At 44.1% G+C, this 25,081-nt stretch overlaps 1 protein-coding gene and 1 pseudogene across 2 annotated transcripts; both read left to right on the plus strand.

Annotated features, from left to right (window-relative positions):
• Positions 1 to 2,616: 2,616 nt before the first annotated feature.
• Positions 2,617 to 15,060, plus strand: LOC135533101 (tetraspanin-8-like). Of its 2 annotated transcripts, XM_064960503.1 has the most exons (8): positions 2,617 to 2,687; positions 2,964 to 3,080; positions 3,365 to 3,439; positions 4,272 to 4,367; positions 4,614 to 4,712; positions 5,257 to 5,367; positions 11,136 to 11,219; positions 14,475 to 15,060. In XM_064960503.1, exons 1-8 carry the CDS (start codon positions 2,619 to 2,621, stop codon positions 14,601 to 14,603), a joined length of 780 nt encoding a protein of 259 aa, XP_064816575.1. In that variant the 5' UTR covers positions 2,617 to 2,618; the 3' UTR covers positions 14,604 to 15,060. The 2 variants fall into 2 exon arrangements, with proteins under 2 accessions (XP_064816575.1, XP_064816576.1); XM_064960504.1 differs by lacking the exon at positions 3,365 to 3,439.
• Positions 15,061 to 18,870: 3,810 nt separating this feature from the next.
• LOC135533102 (ras-related protein Rab-19-like) lies at positions 18,871 to 24,582 on the plus strand (annotated as a pseudogene).
• The last annotated feature ends 499 nt before the right edge of the window (positions 24,583 to 25,081 follow it).

The raw sequence follows: 25,081 nt of genomic DNA on the forward strand, positions 1-25,081 counted from the left end.
CTGTTCCGTTACTATCATATGAATCTGTTCCATTGCTATCATAGAATCTGTTCCGTTACTATCATATGCTTGAGTCTGTTCCGTTACTATCATATGCTTGAGTCTGTTCCATTACTATCTTCCTTTGTACAAAATGTGCTCCAGATGTTTTGCGGGGTTGCATTGACATTGACATTGCTTAACACTTGGCCCACTTGGCCCTCTGGATTCCTAGAGACCCAATGGGGTTGCTTCTAAATAGCACTCTATTCCCTATATAGTGCACTACTTTTTGACCAGGGCCTATAGAGCACTAGGGAATAGGGTGCCATTTTGGACGCAAGTGGTGAGGTCATAGTTGTCCAGAAATGGCTGATTATGTGATTTCATGTTCACTCAGGCCTCTTTGCTCTGGACTGGACCTCTGGATTCACATAGTAGATGCTTTGTTCTGCCAAGACAACAGATAGGAGGGCAGACAATAAACAGATCAATATTTACAATGCTGTTTGTACTCCACTTGTTACCGTTTTCTCAGGGCAACTGGCTACAAATCTTACTGCTGTGGTTGCACATCTCTCTCTAACTTCCGGGAGAGCCCATTTAAAGAAAATATAAGTCAAGTTCATGGGGCGTTGCGTTCATGCGGGCTAGTCCCTCCCATGACACAAAACACCATTCAGCAGCATGTCAACACACTCTCATGTTGAGAAGAATAAGAAACAGTTAAAGGAATCGGACAATCTATTTTCTGGACTTAAAGATCTTGGGCATCAGCGAGACCAACTCTGAAGTGAACCGCTTATCCAAAAAGTTGTTTATATTATAACCAAACATAGATATGTGAAGAATACATATCTGCGTAAAACGGACGTTCATTTTCGTCTGTGTCTTGATCGGGTAAGTTATCGTCCAGTCTGTTGGCCTGGACGTATTCGAGTAGATAAACCCGTTTTTTTATAGGAGCATGTTGCCAATTATGGCTGTCGATACACGTTTTTTAATACGACATTATTTGTTTACATTATGGCTGGTTATTTTTGTAACTTCAACGCAAGCAGTGAGAGTTGCAGTTTACACGGGACGGAATAAAGAGTGGTGCCGCTTTCATCAACAATAATGAGCCGATTGTTTTATAGTGCGGTATCAAGACAAGCACACAAATTAAATATAAATATTCTATTTAATGTTGCAATTGGGCTGCTGGGCTTTAATCTTTCACTGGAACACGTTTTTGAGCTTTGGTTTGTGGGTGTGTTCAGCTTATTTATTTATTTTTCGGCCTTTTAATTTGTCCTCTATTTGTTTATTAACTGCTAAATATCTTAAAGTTATTTGTTATTTTTTTATTTTTTTTATTTCACCTTTATTTAACCAGGTAGGCTAGTTGAGTACAAGTTCTCATTTGCAACTGCGACCTGGCCAAGATAAAGCTTGGCAGTGTGAGCAGACAACACAGAGTTACACATGGAGTAAACAATTAACAAGTCAATAACACAGTACAAAAAAGGCGAGTCTATATACATTGTGTGCAAAAGGCATGAGGAGGTAGGCGAATAATTACAACCTTGCAGATTAGCACTGGAGTGATAAATGATCAGATGGTCATGTACAGGTAGAGATACTGGTGTGCAAAAGAGCAGAAAAGTAAATAAATAAAAACAGTGTGGGGATGAGGTAGGTGAAAATGGGTGGGTTATTTACCAATAGACTATGTATTATCATCTTCAAATAGGCCTATTGACCTTAGTTATCACGTTTTTGTCAGAATATTAGGATAGTCAATAACTGATATTAGATTTTTATAAACAGCCTACTAAGTAAATATTTCAGCTATTCATTTCTTAATAATGTATAATTTCTTAGTCTATTTATAAATGAGGTATAATATATGTAAATACAATTTACTGTCTGCTTACAAACCATTTGTAGATGGTGTTGGTCAAATGCATTATTGAAGTTATGAAGAAATGGATCCCTCAACTCCTCTGAAACAAATGACTGTATCAACCTTTACTGTGCATTATACATTGTAATGATTGAATTCAGTAGAATTCCCAGTATAATACCCTGTACATTGTAATGATTGTATCAACCTTTACTGTGCATTATCAGTAGAATTCCCAGTATAATACCCTGTACATTGTAATGATTGTATCAACCTTTACTGTGCATTATCAGTAGAATTCCCAGTATAATACCCTGTACATTGTAATGATTGTATCAACCTTTACTGTGCATTATCAGTAGAATTCCCAGTATAATACCCTGTACATTGTAATGAATCAACCTTTACTGTGCATTACATTGTAATGTACATTGTTGTATCAACCTTTACTGTGCATTATCAGTAGAATTCCCAGTATAATACCCTGTACATTGTAATGATTGTATCAACCTTTACTGTGCATTATCAGTAGAATTCCCAGTATAATACCCTGTACATTGTAATGATTGTATCAACCTTTACTGTGCATTATCAGTAGAATTCCCAGTATAATACCCTGTACATTGTAATGATTGTATCAACCTTTACTGTGCATTATCAGTAGAATTCCCAGTATAATACCCTGTACATTGTAATGATTGTATCAACCTTTATGTGCATTTGTAGAATTCCCAGTATAATCTTCATTGTAATGATCATCAGCACCCTCTTGCTGGCCATCACATTATTTGGACATGGGTACTTCCACCAATCAGAAGAAGTAATTCTGTTGTTTTTTTATAGCTCCTATTACATTTACTAATTATATCATATTGATTTCATTATAATAATGCTGTGTCCATCTAGCCTGGTCCCAGATCTGTTTGTGCTGTCTATCCAACTCCTACAGTGTTTAGCATGACAACAACCATAGGAGTTGGCTATACAGCATAAACAGATCTGAGACCAGGTTAGAATCCAGCAGTATCATTGTAACATTATGATTATAAACCCAGAATTGCCATTTCATTAATTTGGCTTGTCTTCCTATGCACAGATAGAGGAGATGCTGCCAGGGATAGTAGTTCTGTATGTCCTAGAAGCAGCAACCCTGGTCCTGTCAATCTTTGGGGTCTATGGCGCTCGGAAGGAGAAGAAATGGACTGTGGTTCTGGTAAGCCTGACGAGACCTGTCTCAAAGTGTTAGCCTGATCCCAGATCTGTTGGTTTGTCTTGGATAATTATCATAGGAGTTGGCTACACAGCACAAACAGGTCTGGGATCTGGCTACCGACTTGACTTCTCTGCTGCAAACTGTTCCTTTCTGATAGGTAATGGCCATACAACTCAACTGGAACCAGTCAACACTTTCCCCATGACATGTTTCCCTTAAAGCGGGTTAGTTTGAATGAACATTAAGTATTGATTTTGCTTGACAACCCCAATATGTGTGTGTAGTTTTCTGTAGGTATGTCACTGGCCAGCCTATACCTGTTTGCGGAGTGTGTGAAAGCATATTCAAGCAAACACGAGGTACAGTAGTCTATATATATAAACACACAGGTAACTGCCAAAATGATGGAAAACACCAACATAAAGTGGTTTAATAGGGCGTTGTGGCACCATGAGCCAGAACAGCTTTAATGCACCTTGTCATAGATTCTACAAGTGTCTAGAAGTCTATTGGAGTGATGCGAGACCATTCTTTCACAATAAATTCCATAATTTGGTGTTTTGTTGATGGAAAACACTGTCTCAGGAGCTGCTTCAGAATCTCACATAAGTGTTCACTTGGGTTGAGATCTGGTGACTGAGACAGCAATGGCATATGGTTTTACATCGATCGTTTCCATGCTCATCAAACCATTCAGTGACCTCTCATACCCTTTGGATGGCAGCATATCATCCTTTTTTATTTTATTCAACCTTTATTGAACCTTTTTTAACCTTTATTTAACTAGGCCAGTCAGTTAAGAACACATTCTTATTTACAATGACGGCCTACTTGTAAAGCCCCCCTGGCCAAACCCTCCCCTAACCCAGACGACGCTGGGCCAATGGGACTCCCGATCACGGCCGGTTACGATACAGCACCTGCTTTTAATATACTCTGTGTCCCTCATTTACTCAGGGGTTTCCATTAGTTTTGGCAGTTACCTGTATATATCTTCATTTTCTAATTCAACCTTGAGACAATATTTGTTTGCTGTTCTGGTGAAAAGATATTTAAGAAGTTATTGTATGATGGCGCAATGCATCTGATTCTTGATAATTCAATGTATGTATCTGTCCTTTTCAAATTCAGAGCTGATTATAGCTTTCAACTGTGACTATAACACTGAATATAAACTTGATTAATTTCAAGATGGAGGAGTTAACCAGAGAGGAACATCTGGCGATGATGCCTCTGAGTGGAGCGAAACAAAAAGATATAGAAACGATATACAACATACAGACTAACGTGAGTCATCTTCATTTAATGCTTCTTATGGTCTCTGCTTGTGCCAATTCAATGTGCCAATTCAAATTCCCAGAGTGACAATTTAATGTATGTGTGTCTTTAGGGACGGTTTTCCATATGATGTAAACCAAGGCCTGGACTAAAAACACTTTCTCCATGGAGGTTTCTCCAGGCCTTAACTATATATGGTAATTGTTTGCATAATTGTTTTTAAAATGCCTGTTGTGCTGTTACCTTCACTTTCAGTTCAAATGCTGTGGGCTCGTACAAGGCTACCAAGACTGGGGCACTGACATCCCCCTCTCCTGTCTCTGTTCTGATGAGGACTCAGCAGACTTTACATGTGTGAGTCTGCTGTGTTAAATACCTTAACTTGATGCTGTTGATGATGTTGTTGTTGTGTGTATGCTGAGGAGGATCTGATTCAGTGTGTCAGTCTGTGTTAAATACCTTAACTTGTTGCTGTTGATGATGTTGTTGTTGTGTTTATGCTGAGGAGGATTCAGTGTGTCAGTCTGTGTTAAATACCTTAACTTGATGCTGTTGATGATGTTGTTGTTGTGTGTATGCTGAGGAGGATCTGATTCAGTGTGTCAGTCTGTGTTAAATACCTCTGTTATGTCTTTTGGTAAAAGAGCAATACATTTTTTATTCTATTATCTTTAAAATGTGTTTTTAAAACAAAATTTTAAAAAAGAGACGATAAGGACAGTGACAAGACGACCATAAATAAACTGAGGAAGATGTACATGACAAAACTCTAAAAGACCAACAAATACCATAGAACACATTTGGACCAGACACATAATGGATGCCAAGCTGCAGCCTGATAAGAAATCATGCAGCTAAAGTAGAGCACTGTTTTAAACCATGTCACATTCTATTTCAGGTTGCTCCTGGTAACAATACAAGATTTGTTATTCACTATCCCAACAGTGATGTGTCTGAGGATGATGACCACAAGGGATTAACGGATGAACACATGCTGGTATATAAAGAGGTGAAATCATGTCATTCCACTACACCAGGGATGGGCAACTGGCGGCCATTTTGAAGGCCCTCAAATCAACTAGCCCATGTCAGATAATATTTTTTAGATTGCTAAATTAGGTTAGCAGACAGTTATCTAAACTTGTTATCATGGTCAAATTACTACCCATGGGGCCCTCATTGATGTTGTTAGTCAGTCTCACTATGTCATTAAAAACGGCATACATTTCTCACCACCCTATGGCAAAATGTGTAGAATTGCAGGAAATTATCTGTAAAACAGCTCATTTTCCTCTGCCCCATGGCAAAATGTGTAGAATTGCAGCGAACTTGCTTTAAAACAGCAACGTTTTCACTACACCCTAAGTTAAAATGCGTAGAATTACACCATTTTTTAAATGTATCTGCTGTCAAGAGGGTGCAACTAAACTGTTTTGCTCGTAATTTTGCTCAAAGTGTTTTGCTGGCAGCTGTGTATGTCATGTCTTATTATGTCTGTTCCTGTCCTTTCTCTTCACTCTGTCTCTCTCTGCTGGTCTTATTAGGTTACCTTCTCTTTCCCTCCTTCTCCAGCTGTTCCACATCTCCCCTAACTAGCTCATTCACCCTTTCCCCACCTGTTCCCTCTTTTCCCTCTGATTAGGTCTCTATTTCTCTCTCTGTTCCTGCTACTTTCGGTGTCAGATTCTTGTTTGTGTTTTTCATGCCAGAAGCAAGCTATCGTCTCGTTTGCTTCCACCTAGTCCTATCCTGTCGGAGTCTGCCTGGCAGGTGCATCCTGCACTCTACTAACTATCTTTTGTTCCATTGACAACGTCGGAAGAGGATCTATGCCATTCCTATTTTTTCATTAAAAGAACTCTGTTTCTGTTAAAACCGCTTTTGGGTCTTCACTCAAGTACATAACAGAAGAATCTGACCAGGAATGGACCCAGCGGCTCCGGACCCTTTTCACTCCGCCGTCGAGATCCAGGGAGCGATGCTAGGCAGACACGAGGAGGAATTGTCTGCTGCTCGACATGCCGTTGAGACCCTGGCCGTCCAAGTCTCCGACCTCACAAGACAGGTTCACCAACTCCACCTCGATCCACCGCCCACTTCCAGGGTTTCCGAGTCTCCGGAGCCCAGGATCAATAACCCGCCGTATTACTCTGGGGAGCCCACTGAGTGCCGCTCATTCCTCACTCAGTGTGATGTGGTGTTCTCTCTCCAGCCCAACACTTACTCCAGGAGCGCAGCCCGCATCGCCTACGTCATTTCTCTCCTTACCGGACGGGCGCGTGAGTGGGGCACGGCAATCTGGGAGGCGAGGGCTGAGTGTATTAACCAGTATCAGGACTTTAAGGAGGAGATGATACGGGTTTTTGACCGTTCTGTTTTTTTGGGGAGGAGGCTTCCAGGGCCCTGTCTTCCCTATGTCAGGGGAATCGATCCATAACGGATTATTCTATTGAGTTTCGCACTCTCGCTGCCTCTAGTGACTGGAACGAGCCGGCTTTGCTCGCTCGTTTTCTGGAGGGTCTCCTCGCCGAGGTTAAGGATGAGATTCTCTCCCGGGAGGTTCCTTCCAGTCTGGACTCCTTAATAGCTCTCGCTATTCGCATAGAGCGACGGTTTGATCTTCGTCGCCGAGCTCGTGGAAAGGAGTTCGCGTTCTCCCGTTGCCCCCTCTCCACATCACTGCCACCTGCCGCATCACTGCCACCCTCCTCCGCCGGCTCGGATGCTGAGCCTATGCAGCTGGGGGTATCCGCATCTCGGCCAAGGAGAAGGAACGGAGAATCACCAACCGCCTCTGTCTCTACTGCGGCTCCGCTGGTCATTTTGTCACCTCATGCCCAGTAAAAGCCAGAGCTCATCAGTAAGAGGAGGGCTACTGGTGAGCGCAACTACTCAGGTCTCTCCTTCAAGATCCTGCACTACCTTTCCGGTCCATCTCCGCTGGCCCGGTTCATCTGCTTCCTGCAGTGCCTTGATAGACTCTGGGGTGGAGGGCTGTTTTATGGACGAGACCTGGGCTCGGGAACATGACATTCCTCTCAGACAGTTAAGGGATCCCACGGCCTTGTTCGCTTTAGATGGTAGTTCTCTCCCCAAGATTCAGCGTGAGACGCTGCCTTTAACCCTCACTGTCTCTGGTAATCATAGCGAGACCATTTCTTTTTTAATTTTTCGTTCACCTTTTACACCTGTTGTTTTGGGTCATCCCTGGCTAGTGCGCCATAACCCTTCTATTAATTGGTCTAGTAATACTATCCTATCCTGGAATGTTTCTTGTCATGTGACCTGTTTAATGTCTGCTATCCCTCCTGTTTCCTCTGTCTCTTCTTCACAGGAGGAGCCTGGTGATTTGACAGGGGTGCCGGAGGAGTATCACGATCTGCGCACGGTGTTCAGTCGTTCCAAGGCCACTTCTCTCCCTCCACACCGGTCGTATGACTGTAGTATTGATCTCCTTCCGGGAACTACTCCCCCGGGGTAGATTATACTCTCTGTCGGCTCCCGAACGTAAGGCTCTCGAGGATTATTTGTCTGTATCGCTCGACGCCGGTACCATAGTCTCCTCCTCCTCTCCCGCCGGAGCGGGGTTTTTTTGTTCAGAAGAAGGACGGGTCCCTGCGCCCATGCGTGGATTATCGAGGGCTGAATGACATAACAGTTAAGAATCGTTATCCGCTTCCTCTTATGTCTTCAGCCTTCGAGATCCTGCAGGGAGCCAGGTTTTTCACCAAATTGGACCTTCGTAACGCCTACCATCTCGTGCGCATCAGGGAGGGGGACGAGTGGAAGACGGCGTTTAACACTCCGTTATGGCACTTTGAATACCGGGTTCTTCCTTTCGGCCTCGTTAACGCTCCAGCTGTCTTTCAGGCACTAGTTAACGACGTCCTGAGAGACATGCTGAACATTTTTGTTTTTCGTTTACATGGACGATATCCTGATTTTTTCACCGTCTCTCTCGATTCATGTTCAGCACGTGCGACGCGTCCTCCAGCGCCTTTTGGAGAACTGTCTTTATGTGAAGGCTGAGAAGTGCACTTTTCATGCCTCCTCTGTCCCTTTTCTCGGTTCCGTTATTTCCGCTGAGGGCATTAAGATGGATCCCGCTAAGGTCCAGGCTGTCATTGATTGGCCCGTTCCTAAGTCACGCGTCGAGCTACAGCGCTTTCTTGGCTTCGCGAATTTCTATCGTCGTTTCATCCGTAATTTCGGTCAGGTGGCAGCTCCCCTCACAGCCCTTACTTCTGTTAAGACGTGCTTTAAGTGGTCCGTTTCCGCCCAGGGAGCTTTTGATCTTCTCAAGAATCGTTTTACATCCGCACCTATTCTTGTTACACCTGACATCTCTAGACAGTTTGTTGTTGAGGTTGACGCGTCAGAGGTGGGCGTGGGAGCCATTCTTTCTCAGCGCTCCCTCTCTGACGGCAAGGTCCATCCTTGCGCGTTTTTCTCTCATCGCTTATCGCCGTCAGAACGTAATTATGATGTTGGTAATCGCGAACTGCTCGCCATCCGCTTAGCCCTAGGCGAATGGCGACAGTGGTTGGAGGGGCGACCGTTCCTTTTGTCGTTTGGACTGACCATAGGAACCTTGAGTACATCCGTTCAGCCAAACGACTTAATGCGCGTCAGGCTCGTTGGGCTCTGTTTTTCGCTCGTTTCGAGTTTGTTATTTCTTATCGTCCGGGCTCTAAAAACACCAAGCCTGATGCTTTATCTCGTCTCTTCAGTTCTTCTGAGGTCTCCACCGACCCCGAGGGGATTCTCCCTGAGGGGCGTGTTGTCGGGTTGACTGTCTGGGGAATTGAGAGGCAGGTAAAGCAAGCACTCGCTCACACTCCGTCGCCGCGAGCTTGTCCTAGGAACCTTCTGTTCGTTCCCGTTCCTACTCGTCCGGCCGTTCTTCAGTGGGCCCACTTTGCCAAGTTAGCCGGCCACCCCGGCGTTCGGGTACGCTCGCTTCCATTCGCCAGCGTTTCTGGTGGCCCACTCGGGAACGTGACGCGCGTCGATTTGTCGCTGCTTGTTCGGTCTGCGCGCAGACTAAATCTGGGAACTCTCCTCCTGCCGGCCGTCTCAGACCGCTTCCCATTCCCTCTCGACCGTGGTCTCACATCGCTTTAGATTTTATCACCGGACTGCCTTCATCAGCGGGGAAGACAGTTATTCTTACGGTTGTCGATAGATTCTCTAAGGCGGCTCATTTCATTCCTCTCGCTAAGCTCCCTTCTGCTAAGGAGACGGCTCAGATCATTATCGAGAATGTTTTCCGAATTCATGGCCTTCCGTCAGACGTCGTTTCAGACAGAGGCCCGCAGTTCACGTCTCAATTTTGGAGGGAGTTTTGCCGTTTGATTGGGGCTTCCGTCAGTCTCTCGTCCGGCTTTCATCCCCAGTCTAACGGTCAACCCGAACGGGCCAATCAGACTGTTGGTCGCATCTTACGCAGTCTTTCTTTTCGTAACCCTGCGTCTTGGTCAGAACAGCTCCCCTGGGCAGAGTACGCCCACAACTCGCTTCCTTCGTCTGCTACCGGTCTATCTCCTTTTCAGAGTAGCCTCGGGTACCAGCCTCCGCTGTTCTCATCTCAGCTCGCCGAGTCCTGCGTCCCCTCCGCTCAGGCTTTTGTCCAGCGTTGCGGCGCACCTGGAAGGGGGTCAGGTCGGCACTTTGCCGTAATAGGGACGCAGACTGTTAGGGCCGCTAATAGCGTAGGACCAAGAGTCCTAGATATTGTTGCGGTCAGAGAGTATGGCTCTCCACTCAGAACCTTCCCCTTAAGACAGCTTCTCGCAAGTTGACCCCGCGGTTCATTGGTCCGTTCCGTATTTCTCAAGTCATTAATCCTGTCGCAGTGCGACTTCTTCTCCAGCTATCTTCGTCGCGTTCACCCGGTCTTCCATGTCTCCTGTGTTAAGCCCGTTCTTCGCGCCCCCGCTCGTCCCTCCCCCCATCCTTGTCGAGGGCGCACCTATCTACAGGGTTCGTAAGATTTTGGACATGCGTCCTCGGGGCCGTGGTCATCAGTACCTAGTGGATTGGGAGGGGTACGGTCCTGAGGAGAGGAGTTGGGTTCCCTCTCGGGACGTGCTGGACCGTTCGCTGATCGATGATTTCCTCCGTTGCCGCCAGGTTTCCTCCTCGAGTGCGCCAGGAGGCGCTCGGTGAGTGGGGGGGGGTACTGTCATGTCTTATTATGTCTGTTCCTGTCCTTTCTCTTCACTCTGTCTCTCTCTGCTGGTCTTATTAGGTTACCTTCTCTTTCCCTCCTTCTCCAGCTGTTCCACATCTCCCCTAACTAGCTCATTCACCCTTTCCCCACCTGTTCCCTCTTTTCCCTCTGATTAGGTCTCTATTTCTCTCTCTGTTCCTGCTACTTTCGGTGTCAGATTCTTGTTTGTGTTTTTCATGCCAGAAGCAAGCTATCGTCTCGTTTGCTTCCACCTAGTCCTATCCTGTCGGAGTCTGCCTGGCAGGTGCATCCTGCACTCTACTAACTATCTTTTGTTCCATTGACAACGTCGGAAGAGGATCTATGCCATTCCTGTTTTTTCATTAAAAGAACTCTGTTTCTGTTAAAACCGCTTTTGGGTCTTCACTCAAGTACATAACAGTGTATCCACTGGAATGTCATAATTCTAGTTGGATCCACAGAGATGACTTGTACAGTACTCATTGATACAATAAACGGATGTTTGTTTAAGTCCTGATATAATACAGAGCTGTATACTCTTGTTTTTCACACAAAATGACAAACTCTTAATTGTTCATTTTCAGCCATGTCTTCCCATCCTGATCTCTGTCGAGAGCTATGCAATCAGCCTGGGAATAGGAATATTAGTAGCACTGACAGCATTATGGGTATGTATTTCTAATATATTTCTGTACTATTTAACGAGGGCCGAGCCTTGCCATTCTGCCTCCATAGGCAAGACCAACAAATACCAACCCCGCAAAACTAGAATAGTCTCATAAGCAAAATGACATATAAAAGACAGATGAATGAAAGTTGAAAATACGTATTTTACAGAGGTTAAAATCATGCACATTGTTGGTTCTGAATGAAAGTTGAAAATAAGTCATTTCTAGACATCTATGTTTGGGTCAACATGATTGGTTCAGATTTGGTCCGGACCAAAACAAATGTCTGGATGTGGAAATCAAGGCCGGTGCTGAACTGTCGCAAACAAAGTCGTACAAAAGGTGTCACCTGAAGTGTCGCCTACAGCTTGGCCTGAAATGGAATGTTATGAATGCCCATCTACAGTGCATTCGGAAAGTATTCAGACCCCTAAACTTTTCCCCCCCAAAATGACGTTACAGCATTATTCTAAAATGGATCTGGTCCATTCAAGGTCCCCAAGGACACAATGGCATTCATCATTCTTAAATGGAAGAAGTGTGGAACCACCGAGACTCTTCCTAGAGCCGCCCTGCCAAACTGAGTAATCGGGGGAGAAGGGCTTAGGTCAGGGAAGTGACCAAGAACACAATGGTCACTCTGACAGACCTACGTAGTCCCTCTGTGGAAATGGGAAAACCTTCCAGAAGGATAACCATCTGCAGCACTCCACCAATCAGGCCTTTATGATAGAGTGGCCAGACTTCCGTTTGGAGTTTGCCAAAAGGCATCTAAAGGACTCTTACCATGAGAAACAAGATTATCTGGTCTGATGAAATCAAGATTGAACTCTTTGGCCTGAATGCCAAGCGTCACGTCTGGGGGAAACCTGGCATCATCCCTACGGTGAAGCATGGCAGTGGCAGCATCATGCTGTGGGGATGTTTTTCAGTGGCAGGGACTGAGAGACTAGTCAGGATCGAGGGAAAGATGAACGGAGCAAAGTACAGAGATCCTTGATGAAAACCTGTTCCAGAGCGCTCAGGACCTCAGACTGGGGCGAAGGTTCACCTTCCAACAGGACAACAACCCTAAGCACACAGCCAAGACAACGCAGGAGTGGCTTAGGGACAAGTCTCTGAATGTCCTCGAGTGGCCCAGCCAGAGCCCAGACATGAACCCAATCTAACATCTCTGGAGAGGCCGGAAAATAGCTGTGCAGAGCTATCCAACCTGACAGCGCTTGAGAGGATCTGCAGAGAAGAATGGGAGAAACTCCCCAAATATTGTAGTGTTATATCCAAGAAGAATTGAGACTGTAATTACTGCCAAAGGTGCTTCAACAAAGTACTGAGTAAAGGGTCTGGATACCTATGGAAATGTGTTCATTCAGTTTTTTTAAAGTTTTTTATTAAGAACATTTTCCAAAAAAAAGTGCTGCCTTGTTTTTATGGGATATTGTGTGTAGATTGATGAGGAAAAAAAAACAATTTAATATTTTTTTGAATAAGGCTGTAACATAACATTTTGAAAAAGTCAAATGGTCTGAATACTCTCTGAATGCATCGTATGTGGTAAGCCTACCGTTCTGTAAAACACATAAAAATGACATCCGAACAGGACCAAAAAAATACATCTAAAATATGTTTTCTCGGGCTTACTGGGGTGTGGGGTGTAGCTTGGAATGTGGTAGGCCCATCCATGTGGTAGGCCCGTCCATGTGGTAGACCCACCCATGTGGTAGACCCACCCATGTGGTAGACCCGTCCATGTGGTAGACCCGTCCATGTGGTAGACCCACCCATGTGGTAGACCCACCCATGTGGTAGACCCATCCATGTGGTAGACCCACCCATGTGGTAGGCCCGTCCATGTGGCAGGCCCGTCCATGTGGCAGGCCCGTCCATGTGGCAGGCCCGTCCATGTGGTAGGCCCGTCCATGTGGTAGGCCCGTCCATGTGGTAGGCCCGTCCATGTGGTAGACCCGTCCATGTGGTAGGCCCATCCATGTGGTAGACCCGTCCATGTGGCAGGCCCGTCCATGTGGTAGGCCCATCCATGTGGTAGGCCCGTCCATGTGGTAGGCCCATCCATGTGGTAGGCCCATCCATGTGGTAGGCCCATCCATGTGGTAGGCCCACCTTTGGAAAACAGACCGTGACATTGGCTTTATTAGTCCTGATTCCTGTGACTAATCAATTTGGCAATTTAAGCCCTGAGTATCAGCTACCCGACTTTATCAGGAGTTCTCAGGAGCCCATTTGCAATGTAAAAAATATTGCAAATAATTTATTTTTAATTGTGATCAGCTTATCAAAACTGGACAGATACCAACTTGAAACCACTGATCTTGACAACGGGATGAAACTCCTGGACAACAGCTGTGATTATTCATTTCACTTTGACCTGTCCTGTTTTTAGGATATGTTGTTTGTTATAATGACAGCAAATGTTCTATTTGATTGATCTCCGTTTAGGTTAGGCTATTTGATTGACCTCCGTTTAGGTTAGGCTATTTGATTGACCTCCGTTTAGGTTAGGCTATTTGATTGACCTCCGTTTAGGTTAGGCTATTTGATTGACCTCCGTTTAGGTCAGGCTATTTGATTGACCTCTGTTTAGGTTAGGCTATTTGATTGACCTCCGTTTAGGTTAGGCTATTTGATTGACCTCTGTTTAGGTTAGGCTATTTGATTGACCTCTGTTTAGGTTAGGCTATTTGATTGACCTCTGTTTAGGTTAGGCTATTTGATTGACCTCTGTTTAGGTCAGGCTATTTGATTGACCTCTGTTTAGGTTAGGCTACTCTGTTTAGGTTAGGCTATTTGATTGACATCCGTTTAGGTCAGGCTATTTGATTGACCTCTGTTTAGGTTAGGCTATTTGATTGACCTCTGTTTAGGTTAGGCTATTTGATTGACCTCTGTTTAGGTTAGGCTATTTGATTGACCTCTGTTTAGGTCAGGCTATTTGATTGACCTCTGTTTAGGTTAGGCTATTTGATTGGAGAAAGCTGCATGATGTAAAAAAAATTGAAATTCAAATTAAAAATTGTCCATAGTTTTTTATGTGGATTTTTCAATTCAGGAAGTGAATTTCAATTGACTCTGCCTGAATTTAAAACTTAATTGAACCAAATGCTGTTCCATACTTTTTTTTTTACCATAGGTTTTGAGTGTAGGCCTATTAGATTGAACCATCATCTATCACACTCAGCATCTGGTCACCTGCTCCGTCAATCCTGACTGAACCGTTACTGTGTGTCTGGTCCTCAGGATGTTGGAGTTGTCCTGGCCATCACAATACTCTGCCAGATGAGAAGAAAGGTTGATGTGCCACCTGTGATCTTCACCTCTCAACCACCTCAATACAGGGAGCTGTGTGACACAGCAGAGGGTGTCTGACATGAAATGGTCCTCTTATGAAGGAGACTCAATGCACTAGTCTGAGTGCCAGTCTGTTTGTGCCATCATGACAACTCCTGTCACTCATTTGTGTCAAGCCAAACATGACAATGGGTGACAAAGAGTTGGCTTGGCAATGACAGCAATGGAGTTGTCATTAGCCTGACCACAAACAGATCTGGGATCAGGTTAGCAATGCATCCATATTATGTACATACTCATAACACGCATGAAAGGACAACTCAGGACATTATTAGACATTAGACATCTCTACTGTGTTGTCCAAAGTATTACTGTTCAACTGATTATCCATCTGACTGCCAGCAAGAGTCTTCTTATTGGCTGTCAAATGTTCTGTGGTTTGTTTTTCTGTTGTAAATAATTGGTAACCATTTAACCATTGAAGTGCCTCAGTGTTGGTTACAGTGTCTTGAATAAAGGGACAAGCATCTTTTAACATTATGTTCCTTTTATTCGACAACCAACATCTCTTAAAAATATTCCTCTTTTCATCCTGTTCTCTCCTCTCATCCTTCTCTCTTCCTCTTTTCCTCCTGTTCTCTCCTCTCATCCTTCTCTCTTCCTCTTTTCATCCTGTTCTCTCCTCTCAACCTCTCTCTTCCTCTTTTCATCCTGTTCTCTCCTCTCATCCTCCTCTCTTCCTCTTTTCATCCTGTTCTCTCCTCTCAACCTCTCTTCCTCTTTTCATCCTGTTCTCTCCTCTCAACCTCTCTTCCTCTTTTCATCCTGTTCTCTCCTCTCATCCTCCTCTCTTCCTCTTTTCATCCTGTTCTCTCCTCTCATCCTCTCTTCCTCTTTTCCTCCTGTTCTCTCCTCTCAACCTCTCTCTTCCTCTTTTCATCCTGTTCTCTCCTCTCATCCTCCTCTCTTCCTCTTTTCATCCTGTTCTCTCCTCTCATCCTTCTCTCTTCCTCTTTTCATCCTGTTCTCTCCTCTCATCCTCCTCTCTTCCTCTTTTCATCCTGTTCTCTCCTCTCATCCTCCTCTCTTCCTCTTTTCATCCTGTTCTCTCCTCTCATCCTCTCTTCCTCTTTTCCTCCTGTTCTCTCCTCTCAACCTCTCTCTTCCTCTTTTCATCCTGTTCTCTCCTCTCATCCTCCTCTCTTCCTCTTTTCATCCTGTTCTCTCCTCTCATCCTCTCTTCCTCTTTTCCTCCTGTTCTCTCCTCTCAACCTCTCTCTTCCTCTTTTCATCCTGTTCTCTCCTCTCATCCTCCTCTCTTCCTCTTTTCATCCTGTTCTCTCCTCTCAACCTCTCTCTTCCTCTTTTCATCCTGTTCTCTCCTCTCGTCCTCCTCTTCCTCTTTTCCTCCTGTTCTCTCCTCTCATCCTCCTCTTTCTTCCTCTCTTCTTCTTTCCCTGTTTCACCCTCTTCTCCTCCTGTTCTCTCCTCTCATCCTCTCCTCCTCCTGTCTTTTACACTCCCTCAGCTCTTTCTCTCTCTTCTGTTCTGCCTTCTCTGTCTTTGTCTCTGCTTCCTTTCTCTTCCTCTCCCCCTTCTCTTGTTTCTTCAACTTGTCTTTCTCTTTCTTCCAACTGAATACAGTCTGACTCAGGGGGAACCGTTGATTAAAACAATGAAGATATAATGAAGGACTCTAAACTGTATGATATTAGACCAGTGGTTGTAGCCCGGGTACCAGTCTGTTTAGCTATCATTCCACTCCTTGCCACTCCTTGTCATGCTAAACATTTGGCATGTGACACGGAGTACAAGGGGTGGAATGTTAACTCAACAGACTGGCACCCAGGCTACTGTAGTACATACTCATAATATAATTTTACGTTCATTCAATAAACTACTTTGTTCTATTTGCCTGTGTGGCAGAAGTTTCCTTGGCAACGTGCTGCGATGCTGTGGTTCCATTGTCATGGCTCCCCAAATGACCTGCATTGCACTGTAAAATCACAGGAGGGCAGTAGATATTAACTCATTAAGTTAGTTAGATGCACACATCCTAGAGAGAGGGGCCAAGCCTGTTCCCAGGTCTGTTTGTGTTATCATGTGTTTGGCATGACAAGCAGAGGCATGATGGCACAAACAGACTGGTTCCCAGGCAAAGAAGGGCCCCTGATACTTCCTGACGGTCCTCCAGCTATAGCTGGTCCTCCAGCGCATCTCTCTCTCTAGCTGTTCCACTCTAACCAAAGCTTCTTCTGGTTAACTCTGTTATCCTCTAAATCTACCATCTCCTTTTCCTTCTCCTGGTTATCTCTGTGCACGTTTTTTTTCTCTCTCCGTCTCCAGCTCCAACTCTACCTCCTCCTTCTTCTCAGCTCTCTCCATCGCCACTGTGCACTGTTTCTCTCTCTCTTCATTTCCTTCTGCTCTCTCCATCTCCACATGCACCTTTTCTCTCTATCCTTCTCCAGCTCTACCTCCTCCTCCTCTCTTGTCCTCCTCAACTCTGCCTCTAACAACCTTCTCTCTCTCCATCTTAATTAGATGCCATTCCAACTCCCCATCTTGCTTCAGATGTACCTTCTTCTCTCTGTCTCCGTCTCTCCGTCTCTCCGTCTCTCTTATCTCTGCACTCCATTCTTCCTTTTCTCTTCCTGATTCTCTGTCTCTCCGTCTCTCCGTCTCTCTTATCTCTGCTCTCCATTCTTCCTTTTCTCTTCCTGATTCTCTGTCTCTCCGTCTCTCTTATCTCTGCTCTCCATTCTTCCTTTTCTCTTCCTGATTCTCTGTCTCTCTGTCTCTCTTATCTCTGCACTCCATTCTTCCTTTTCTCTTCCTGATTCTCTGTCTCTCCGTCTCTCCGTCTCTCCGTCTCTCTTATCTCTGCACTCCATTCTTCCTTTTCTCTTCCTGATTCTCTGTCTCTCCGTCTCTCTTATCTCTGCACTCCATTCTTCCTTTTCTCTTCCTGATTCTCTGTCTCTCCATCTCTCTTATCTCTGCACTCCATTCTTCCTTTTCTCTTCCTGATTCTCTGTCTCTCCATCTCTCTTATCTCTGCACTCCATTCTTCCTTTTCTCTTCCTGATTCTCTGTCTCTCCATCTCTCTTATCTCTGCACTCCATTCTTCCTTTTCTCTTCCTGATTCTCTGTCTCTCTGTCTCTCTGTCTCTCTGTCTCTCTGTCTCTCCATCTCTCTTATCTCTGCACTCCAGTCTTTCTTTTCTCTTCCTGATTCTCTGTTTCTGTATCACAGATCTGAATGTATCACACTCCCCCACTGCTTGTCTTGCCTGGTCTACTGCAAAGCTCCAGCCTTTCTTCCTCATCCAGTCCCCCATTTATTCTGTTCCCTCTTCTTCTGAAAGTCATTTTCTTCTACTTTTAAGTTCTCTTTCATTTTATTATGATGTTTCCTTTTTCCCCAAAACTCTTTCCTTTTCTCCCCCTGGAGATCAACACTCGTCATCTCGTACTCTCTGTCACTGTCCCCAAGACTCTGCAAAGGTAGCCAAGCCATTGCTCCACCAATCCACAAGCCAGAGTTATGTTGTGGTGGAGAATGTTTTCATTTAAGTATTCTGGAAGATGCTAGTCATTTGAATAGAATGTTTAATTCAAAACAACTGTTTACAGTTCTGAGTTCCAACATTGAATAGAATGTTTAATTCAAAACAACTGTTTACAGTTCTGAGTTCCAACATTGAATAGAATGCTTAATTCAAAACAACTGCTTACAGTTCTGAGTTCCAACATTGAATAGAATGTGAGGCAGAGTTTCCATAAATACTGAACGTTGTTTTTCTCACAGTTAAAGACAATAATAATAACATGATATATAATTATAATAAATCAAAACGGTATTTCTGTTTTAGTATCTATTTTGGTATCTATTTCATTTGGAAAGTGTTGAAACAAAATATTTTTAACAGATTGTATCCAGGTTTTGAGAGCAATGTCAATGAGAACTGAAACACTACATTTCCCACAATACCACAGGTGGGAGCTCACGTGACGATTAGCAGGTAGGGCGGGATTACATTGGTAGAAAGAGACGGAAAACCTAATGAGGAAACAGGTGGATGGAGGAAGAGAAAGTAACATCCACTAACAAAGACAATCTGGAGGAGAAAGAAGGCAGCTCTTTTGACAGTGTAAAGGAAACTCAATCTGTTTCTTATTCTGTGTGGAAGAGTAGTGCTTACTACTGGCTGTTCAGTGCATTCTGTTGCCGTTGGAAATGAACTGGGGCAACACCTGAGAGGAGGCTGGTCGGGAGCAGAAAGCGAATGTTTTCTTTCTGTAGAATTGAGCCGCTGTTATCCTCACCTGGTGGATGGGGGGAGAGAGGCCTGATTGGAGGGAACATTCTGGGCTTGACTGAAAGACCTGTGCTCCGTTCTCAGCTCTGAGGTGGTTATATGGCCAGAAGGAAATCCTGTATCACACCTGATCAACTAAAGAATGCTATTTTCCACACTTGTGCTGTGACCTACTACAGTACTGAAGCTACTGTATATGAGAACCTTCTCTGGCCAGGGAGGATTTAGAAGTCACGAAGCGACAGGTACAAGTCAACAAGAGACCCTGGGTCATCTGGGATTATAACCTAGCAACAACCATCAGGGGATAGCATTGTAAGGCAGACATCACTCACTTGCTTATAACACAGTTGTAACATAGTCCTAGCATTGTGACGTGACACTAAGTCAGTGTCTTGGTGTGGCTCCCAGGCCCAGACAGCCCACTCCTCTTCACGATGCAACAGCCAACTGGAGGAGTGGAGCAGCAGGACCAATCCTTTGATTTCCTGTTCAAGATCATCCTGATTGGAGATTCTAACGTGGGCAAGACCTGCGTGGTCCAGAGCTTCAAGTCAGGACAGTTCTCAGAGAGGCAACAGAACACCATAGGAGTGGACTTCACCGTGCGGACAGTGGACATCGAGGGCAAGAAAATTAAGGTAAGGAAGTCAGCCTCAAACCTTTAGGAGAAATGGTGCTTTATAGAACTATAAGGGTTCAGTGAAAGTCAGCCTAAACCTAACCCTACAGTCACTGTCACTCCAGCAAGCTGTTGCATAGCAACAGAGCTGCAGTTGGTGGTTTGTTGATAGTATGAACATCTACAACACATCTTCTGTTGTTGACTATACACATAACGTAGAACTGAAATGTCAAAGTGTTGCCTCCTGATCAGATGAGTTGCTGTCTGAATACTTCAGTTTGGAGGCCATTGGGGTGGTTGGTGTAAAACACAGCTGTTGTCTTGTGATACTGTCAAGAAGGCTTTGCAGGCCTTAATTAAGTTGACACTTAATACAAGTTGGACCAGCATTTCATGAGGGACTCGCCTTTCTGGTTCTTCTACAACACATCAGTCATTCCTCTTTCTCTTCCCTGACCAAAAACATCAGTATTTGTTTTTAAACTTCAATGAGAAAAGTGAGAGTAAGCCTTAAGTACCTATTGAGGTCAAACTACTGTATGCTTGAATAGGAAACCTCTATGAGGGACTGGCTACACTCTTATCATTTTGTTTGCTATCTAGATTCTAGAACCTTAAAGGCTTTTTGGTTGCAGATAGAATGCTTTGTGTTCCATGTAGAACCCTCTCTACAGATAGTTCTACCTGGAGCCAAAAACGGTTCTAACTGGAATCAAAAAGGGTTCTCCTATGGGTCAGCCGAATAACTCTTTTGGAACCCTTTTTTGTAAGAGTGTAGGTTTAAATACTTTAGAGATACTTTAGGTTTAAATGATTTTGTAGCTGGAGGGCCCCTCCCTCCCTACTCTACCAACACCTGCTAACTGTATTGTTCCCCAAACCTGCCAGACAAGAGAGGCGATAGGAAGGTATTTATGGTGCGGTCTCTTCCTCTTACCAACCACTCTTAGAAAAAAGTGTCACACAAGTATTCTTCCACTGTCCCCGTAGGAGAACCCTTTTTGGTTCCATGTAGAACCCTCTGTGGAAAGAACCAAATCGGGCTCTATGGGGACAGCCAAATAACCATTTTCGGTTGTAGATAGCACCTTTTTGTTTAAGAGGTATAGTAACATTACTACTAGAGGGGCCTACTGTGTGTCATATACCTCGTTCATTGTAGAATGGGTTCTATTTCATTCTGTGTTACTGACCGTATCCTCAACCAACTGACCTTTGACACAGGAAGGAAGGAAGAGCAGGCAAGTGGATGGCTTCAGAATGTATCTTAGTCTGGGGCTCTGTCCCAGGCGCACCTATTCCTTATCTAGTGCACTACTTTTGACCAGGGCCCATGTCTCTGGTCGAATGTAGTGCACTATATAGGGAATAGGGTGCCATTTGGTTTATGGCCACTCTGTGTGAATAGGGCCGTGTTGCCTCAACTGACCACACATCAGAACGTATGCAAATCATGCATGATGACAACACTAGACAATTGTTGCTATCCCTGTACCACACACATAACTCTACGTGACAACTGTAACCACACAAAGAGACAGAGATCAATGCAAACAGCATTCATTCTGTCTGCTTGTACTATTTACTGACAGGAACATAGATATTATTTAACTGTAAAGAGTTGTATTTACTGACAGGAACATAGATATTATTTAACTGTAAAGAGTTGTATTTACTGACAGGAACATGGATATTATTTAGCTGTAAAGAGTTGTATTTACTGACAGGAACATGGATATTATTTAACTGTAAAGAGTTGTATTTACTGACAGGAACATGGATATTATTTAACTGTAAAGAGTTGTATTTACTGACAGGAACATGGATATTATTTAACTGTAAAGAGTTCTATTTAATTTATTTAGTCACTTTGCATGACAATATTAGACTGTGAGATCATTGTTTTGTATTGTTCCCTCCAGGAGAATATTAGACTGTGAGATCATTGTTTTGTATTGTTCCCTCCAGGAGAATATTAGACTGTGAGATCATTGTTTTGTATTGTTCCCTCCAGGAGAATATTAGACTGTGAGATCATTGTTTTGTATTGTTCCCTCCAGGAGAATATTAGACTGTGAGATCATTGTGTTTGTGTGTGAGATATTTATCTATTTCTGTGTGTGTCTGTGTAAAACAGATGCAGGTATGGGACACGGCTGGACAGGAGCGTTTCCGGACCATCACCCAGAGTTACTACCGCAGCGCCCACGGCGCCATGATCGCCTATGACATCACACGCCACGGAACCTTTGACTCTGTGTCCAATTGGATCAGGGAGGTGGAGCTGTACGGCGCGGCCAATGTAGTGCTCTGTCTCATTGGTGAGTGGGAGCAAAAATATTTGCTAACGCTATGTGGCATGGGCCATTGTTATGAATTTAAATGTTTGTTCTATCCTTTTTATTTCTATAATTGAGATGTAAAGATTTGAAACAAAACAAATCTGGGCCTCTCTCAGAAAAGAGGTTCACACCTTTAAAATTCTTTAACCCCTGACCCCTTCCTGTTCAAATAAAGGTCAAATCAATGTGTTTTGACAAATCAGTTCTGAAAACAAACTTGAAACACCTATTTCTCTCCTTCCCAGGTAACAAGTCTGACCTGGAGTCTGAGCGTCAGGTGTTGTTCCAGGAGGCATGCTGTATGGCTGAGGGAGAGGCATCCTGGCAGCGTTAGAGACCTCAGCTAAGGAGAACCAGAATGTGGACGATGCCTTCATGATGATGGCCCGCGAGCTGCTGGCACGCAACGGCACTGCCGTCCGGCAACAGGCCCCTGGCAACAATGACTCGCCCCGCGTCCTGCTCCGAGCCAACTCACGACCAATCAACGGGCCAGCGGTGATCACAGACAGGAAGACGTGTTGCTGACATAGAGCGGAGGAAGGACAGCAGAGGGAGTGTAAGAATGGATACCTGCGTGTGTGCCGCTGTGTTACCTGGAAGAGACAGAATGAGGCAGGGATCATCAACTAGATTCAGCTGCGGGACGATGTTTTACTGGAACGGATGGTCGAGGGGCCGGGAACACAATTACAATTCATTTGTAAACCACAAATTGACCGCAAGAAGCCCAAACAGATTTAGTTTGTGAAACATAATCATTTCAAACCTTGGTCACGTTTGTATACGGTCACGTGTCTCTCCATTATGCGTGGGAATACTTGGGAACAGATTTCTTAAATTAAAATCACTTGGAGCTGATTTCCTGGTGTTTCAACAATCTTTAATGTCCAACAATAAAAATTCCACAATGAAATATATATATATAATAAATAAAACCCACCCGCGGGCCGCCACCTGGGGAACCCTGGAAAAGGGGAAGCTGAGACCGTTACAGGCAGAACACACACTCCTTTGTGTGTGACTTTAAGTACTATTGACCTATGACCTATGTAGTGGTGTAGCGCAGTTTCTCAAACCCCCGACCCCCCCACAAGGTACGAGCAATTTAATTTTAAAAATGCTAAGTAGCTTTTTTATAGCTGATCTCATGCTCTTTTCCATATTCTGCTGAGAGAACATGTTGCTGTTTTAGTTCTCAGGGATTCTTGAAAGACGGGACAATCTCAACTTTTTCCCACGAATGTTGGTCTTAATATTAACAAAATGTGAAATATATATTTTGATCGACCAAAGTATCAGCTATCACACCATGTAAATGAATAACTTCCTAATGACATTTTTCATAAATCATCAAATGCAACTAACTGAATTTCTGTCAACTCCGTCAGACACCATAAAAGGCATTTTCATTTACAATTATTAAGTGTTTAAAACGGCCTTGGATTGTTTCACTCTAACATTAGACTGTTCAAATACAAATCTCCAAACTTCTTTTTGTTTAGTTTTCTGGATTTAAGACATAAAGCAACATTTATAAAACTAACATCAGCCCCAGGTTGAACATAGCAAATATTAGAACTGTTTCACCATCTGTTGCAGAACAACTCAAATATTTTGTCTGAATATTGACAACAACAAAATCTTAAGGGGGTTCGTCCTCAGTGACGGAGTTGACAAGCCACTGATGTAGTTGGCAACACATGATACTGCCTCTAAAAAATACAAGTTCAATACAAACATTTGTAAAATATGGAAAATTATTCATTTCAGCACTCTGACGGAGTTGAAGTTAGACAAAAACCTGACAGAGTTGATGCTTAACAAAAATGGACGAGGGCAAAAATGGATGCTTAACAGAGAGGACAAAAATGGATGCCTAACAGAGAGGACAAAAATGGATGCCTAACAGAGAGGACAAAAATGGATGCCTAACAGAGAGGACAAAATGGATGCCTAACAGAGAGGACAAAATGGATGCCTAACAGAGAGGACAAAATGGATGCCTAACAGAGAGGACAAAATGGATGCCTAACAGAGAGGACAAAATGGATGCCTAACAGAGAGGACAAAATGGATGCCTAACAGAGAGGACAAAATGGATGCCTAACAGAGAGGACAAAATGGATGCTTAACAGAGAGGACAAAATGGATGCTTAACAGAGAGGACAAAATGGATGCCTAACAGAGAGGACAAAAATGGATGCCTAACAGAGAGGACAAAATGGATGCTTAACAGAGTGGACAAAAATGGATGCTTAACAGAGAGGACAAAAATGGATGCTTAATTCAAGTGGTATACACAGTAGCAATTATGTTTTACTCAGTTGCTTTATGACTCTAAAACCTCATTTAAAGAATATTTTTCACTCAACTGAGATTTGGTGAACTCCGTCAGATTAGTCTAAAATCTCAAAAGAATCAGAATTGAGTAGGGTCAGCTATGCCATAAGGACCCCTTGTCGTTAGATTACAATATAATATGTATGTTACATTTAAGTCACATTTAAGTCACAGAGGGCTCTTGCATAAAACTACATAAGATCATAAGATTCAGTTAATATCCATTATTACCATTTTTTAATTTTTATTAAAAAATAGTTTTTGGGAGTTTGAAATTAGGATCCTTTGCTCAGGACAGGGCATTTCCAGGCATAGAGCCGACATGGAAATTAATAATATTGAAAGTATTTAGAAGATTTGAAAAATATATATATATTGTGTGTGTGCTATGCCAGTGGATCTATGACACTGTGACCTTGTGAGTGTCCCGGGTGGGGGGGGGGGGTGTCCCAGGGGGGGAGTGGACTGGAGCAGTGGATCTATGACACTGTGACCTTGTGAGTGTCCCGGGGGAGTGGACTGGAGTGGTGGCTCTATGACACTGTGAGTGTCCCGGGGGGAGTGGACTGTGGCAGTGGATCTATGACACTGTGACCTTGTGAGTGTCCCGGGGGGTTGGACTGTAGCAGTGGATCTATGACACTGTGAGTGTCCGGGGCAAGTGGACTGGAGCAGTGGATCTTGTGAGTGTCCCGGGGGGAGTGGACTGGAGCGGTGGATCTATGACACTGTGAGTGTCCCGGGGCGAGTGGATCTATGACACTGTGACCTTGTGAGTGTCCCGGGGGGAGTGGACTGGAGTGGTGGATCTATGACACTGTGACCTTGTGATTGTCCCGGGGAAGTGGACTGGAGTGGTGGCTCTATGACACTGTGAGTGTCCCGGGGGGAGTGGACTGGGGCAGTGGATCTATGACACTGTG

This window comes from Oncorhynchus masou, unplaced genomic scaffold, assembly GCF_036934945.1.
Source record: "Oncorhynchus masou masou isolate Uvic2021 unplaced genomic scaffold, UVic_Omas_1.1 unplaced_scaffold_2217, whole genome shotgun sequence".
Classification (NCBI taxonomy): domain Eukaryota; kingdom Metazoa; phylum Chordata; class Actinopteri; order Salmoniformes; family Salmonidae; genus Oncorhynchus; species Oncorhynchus masou.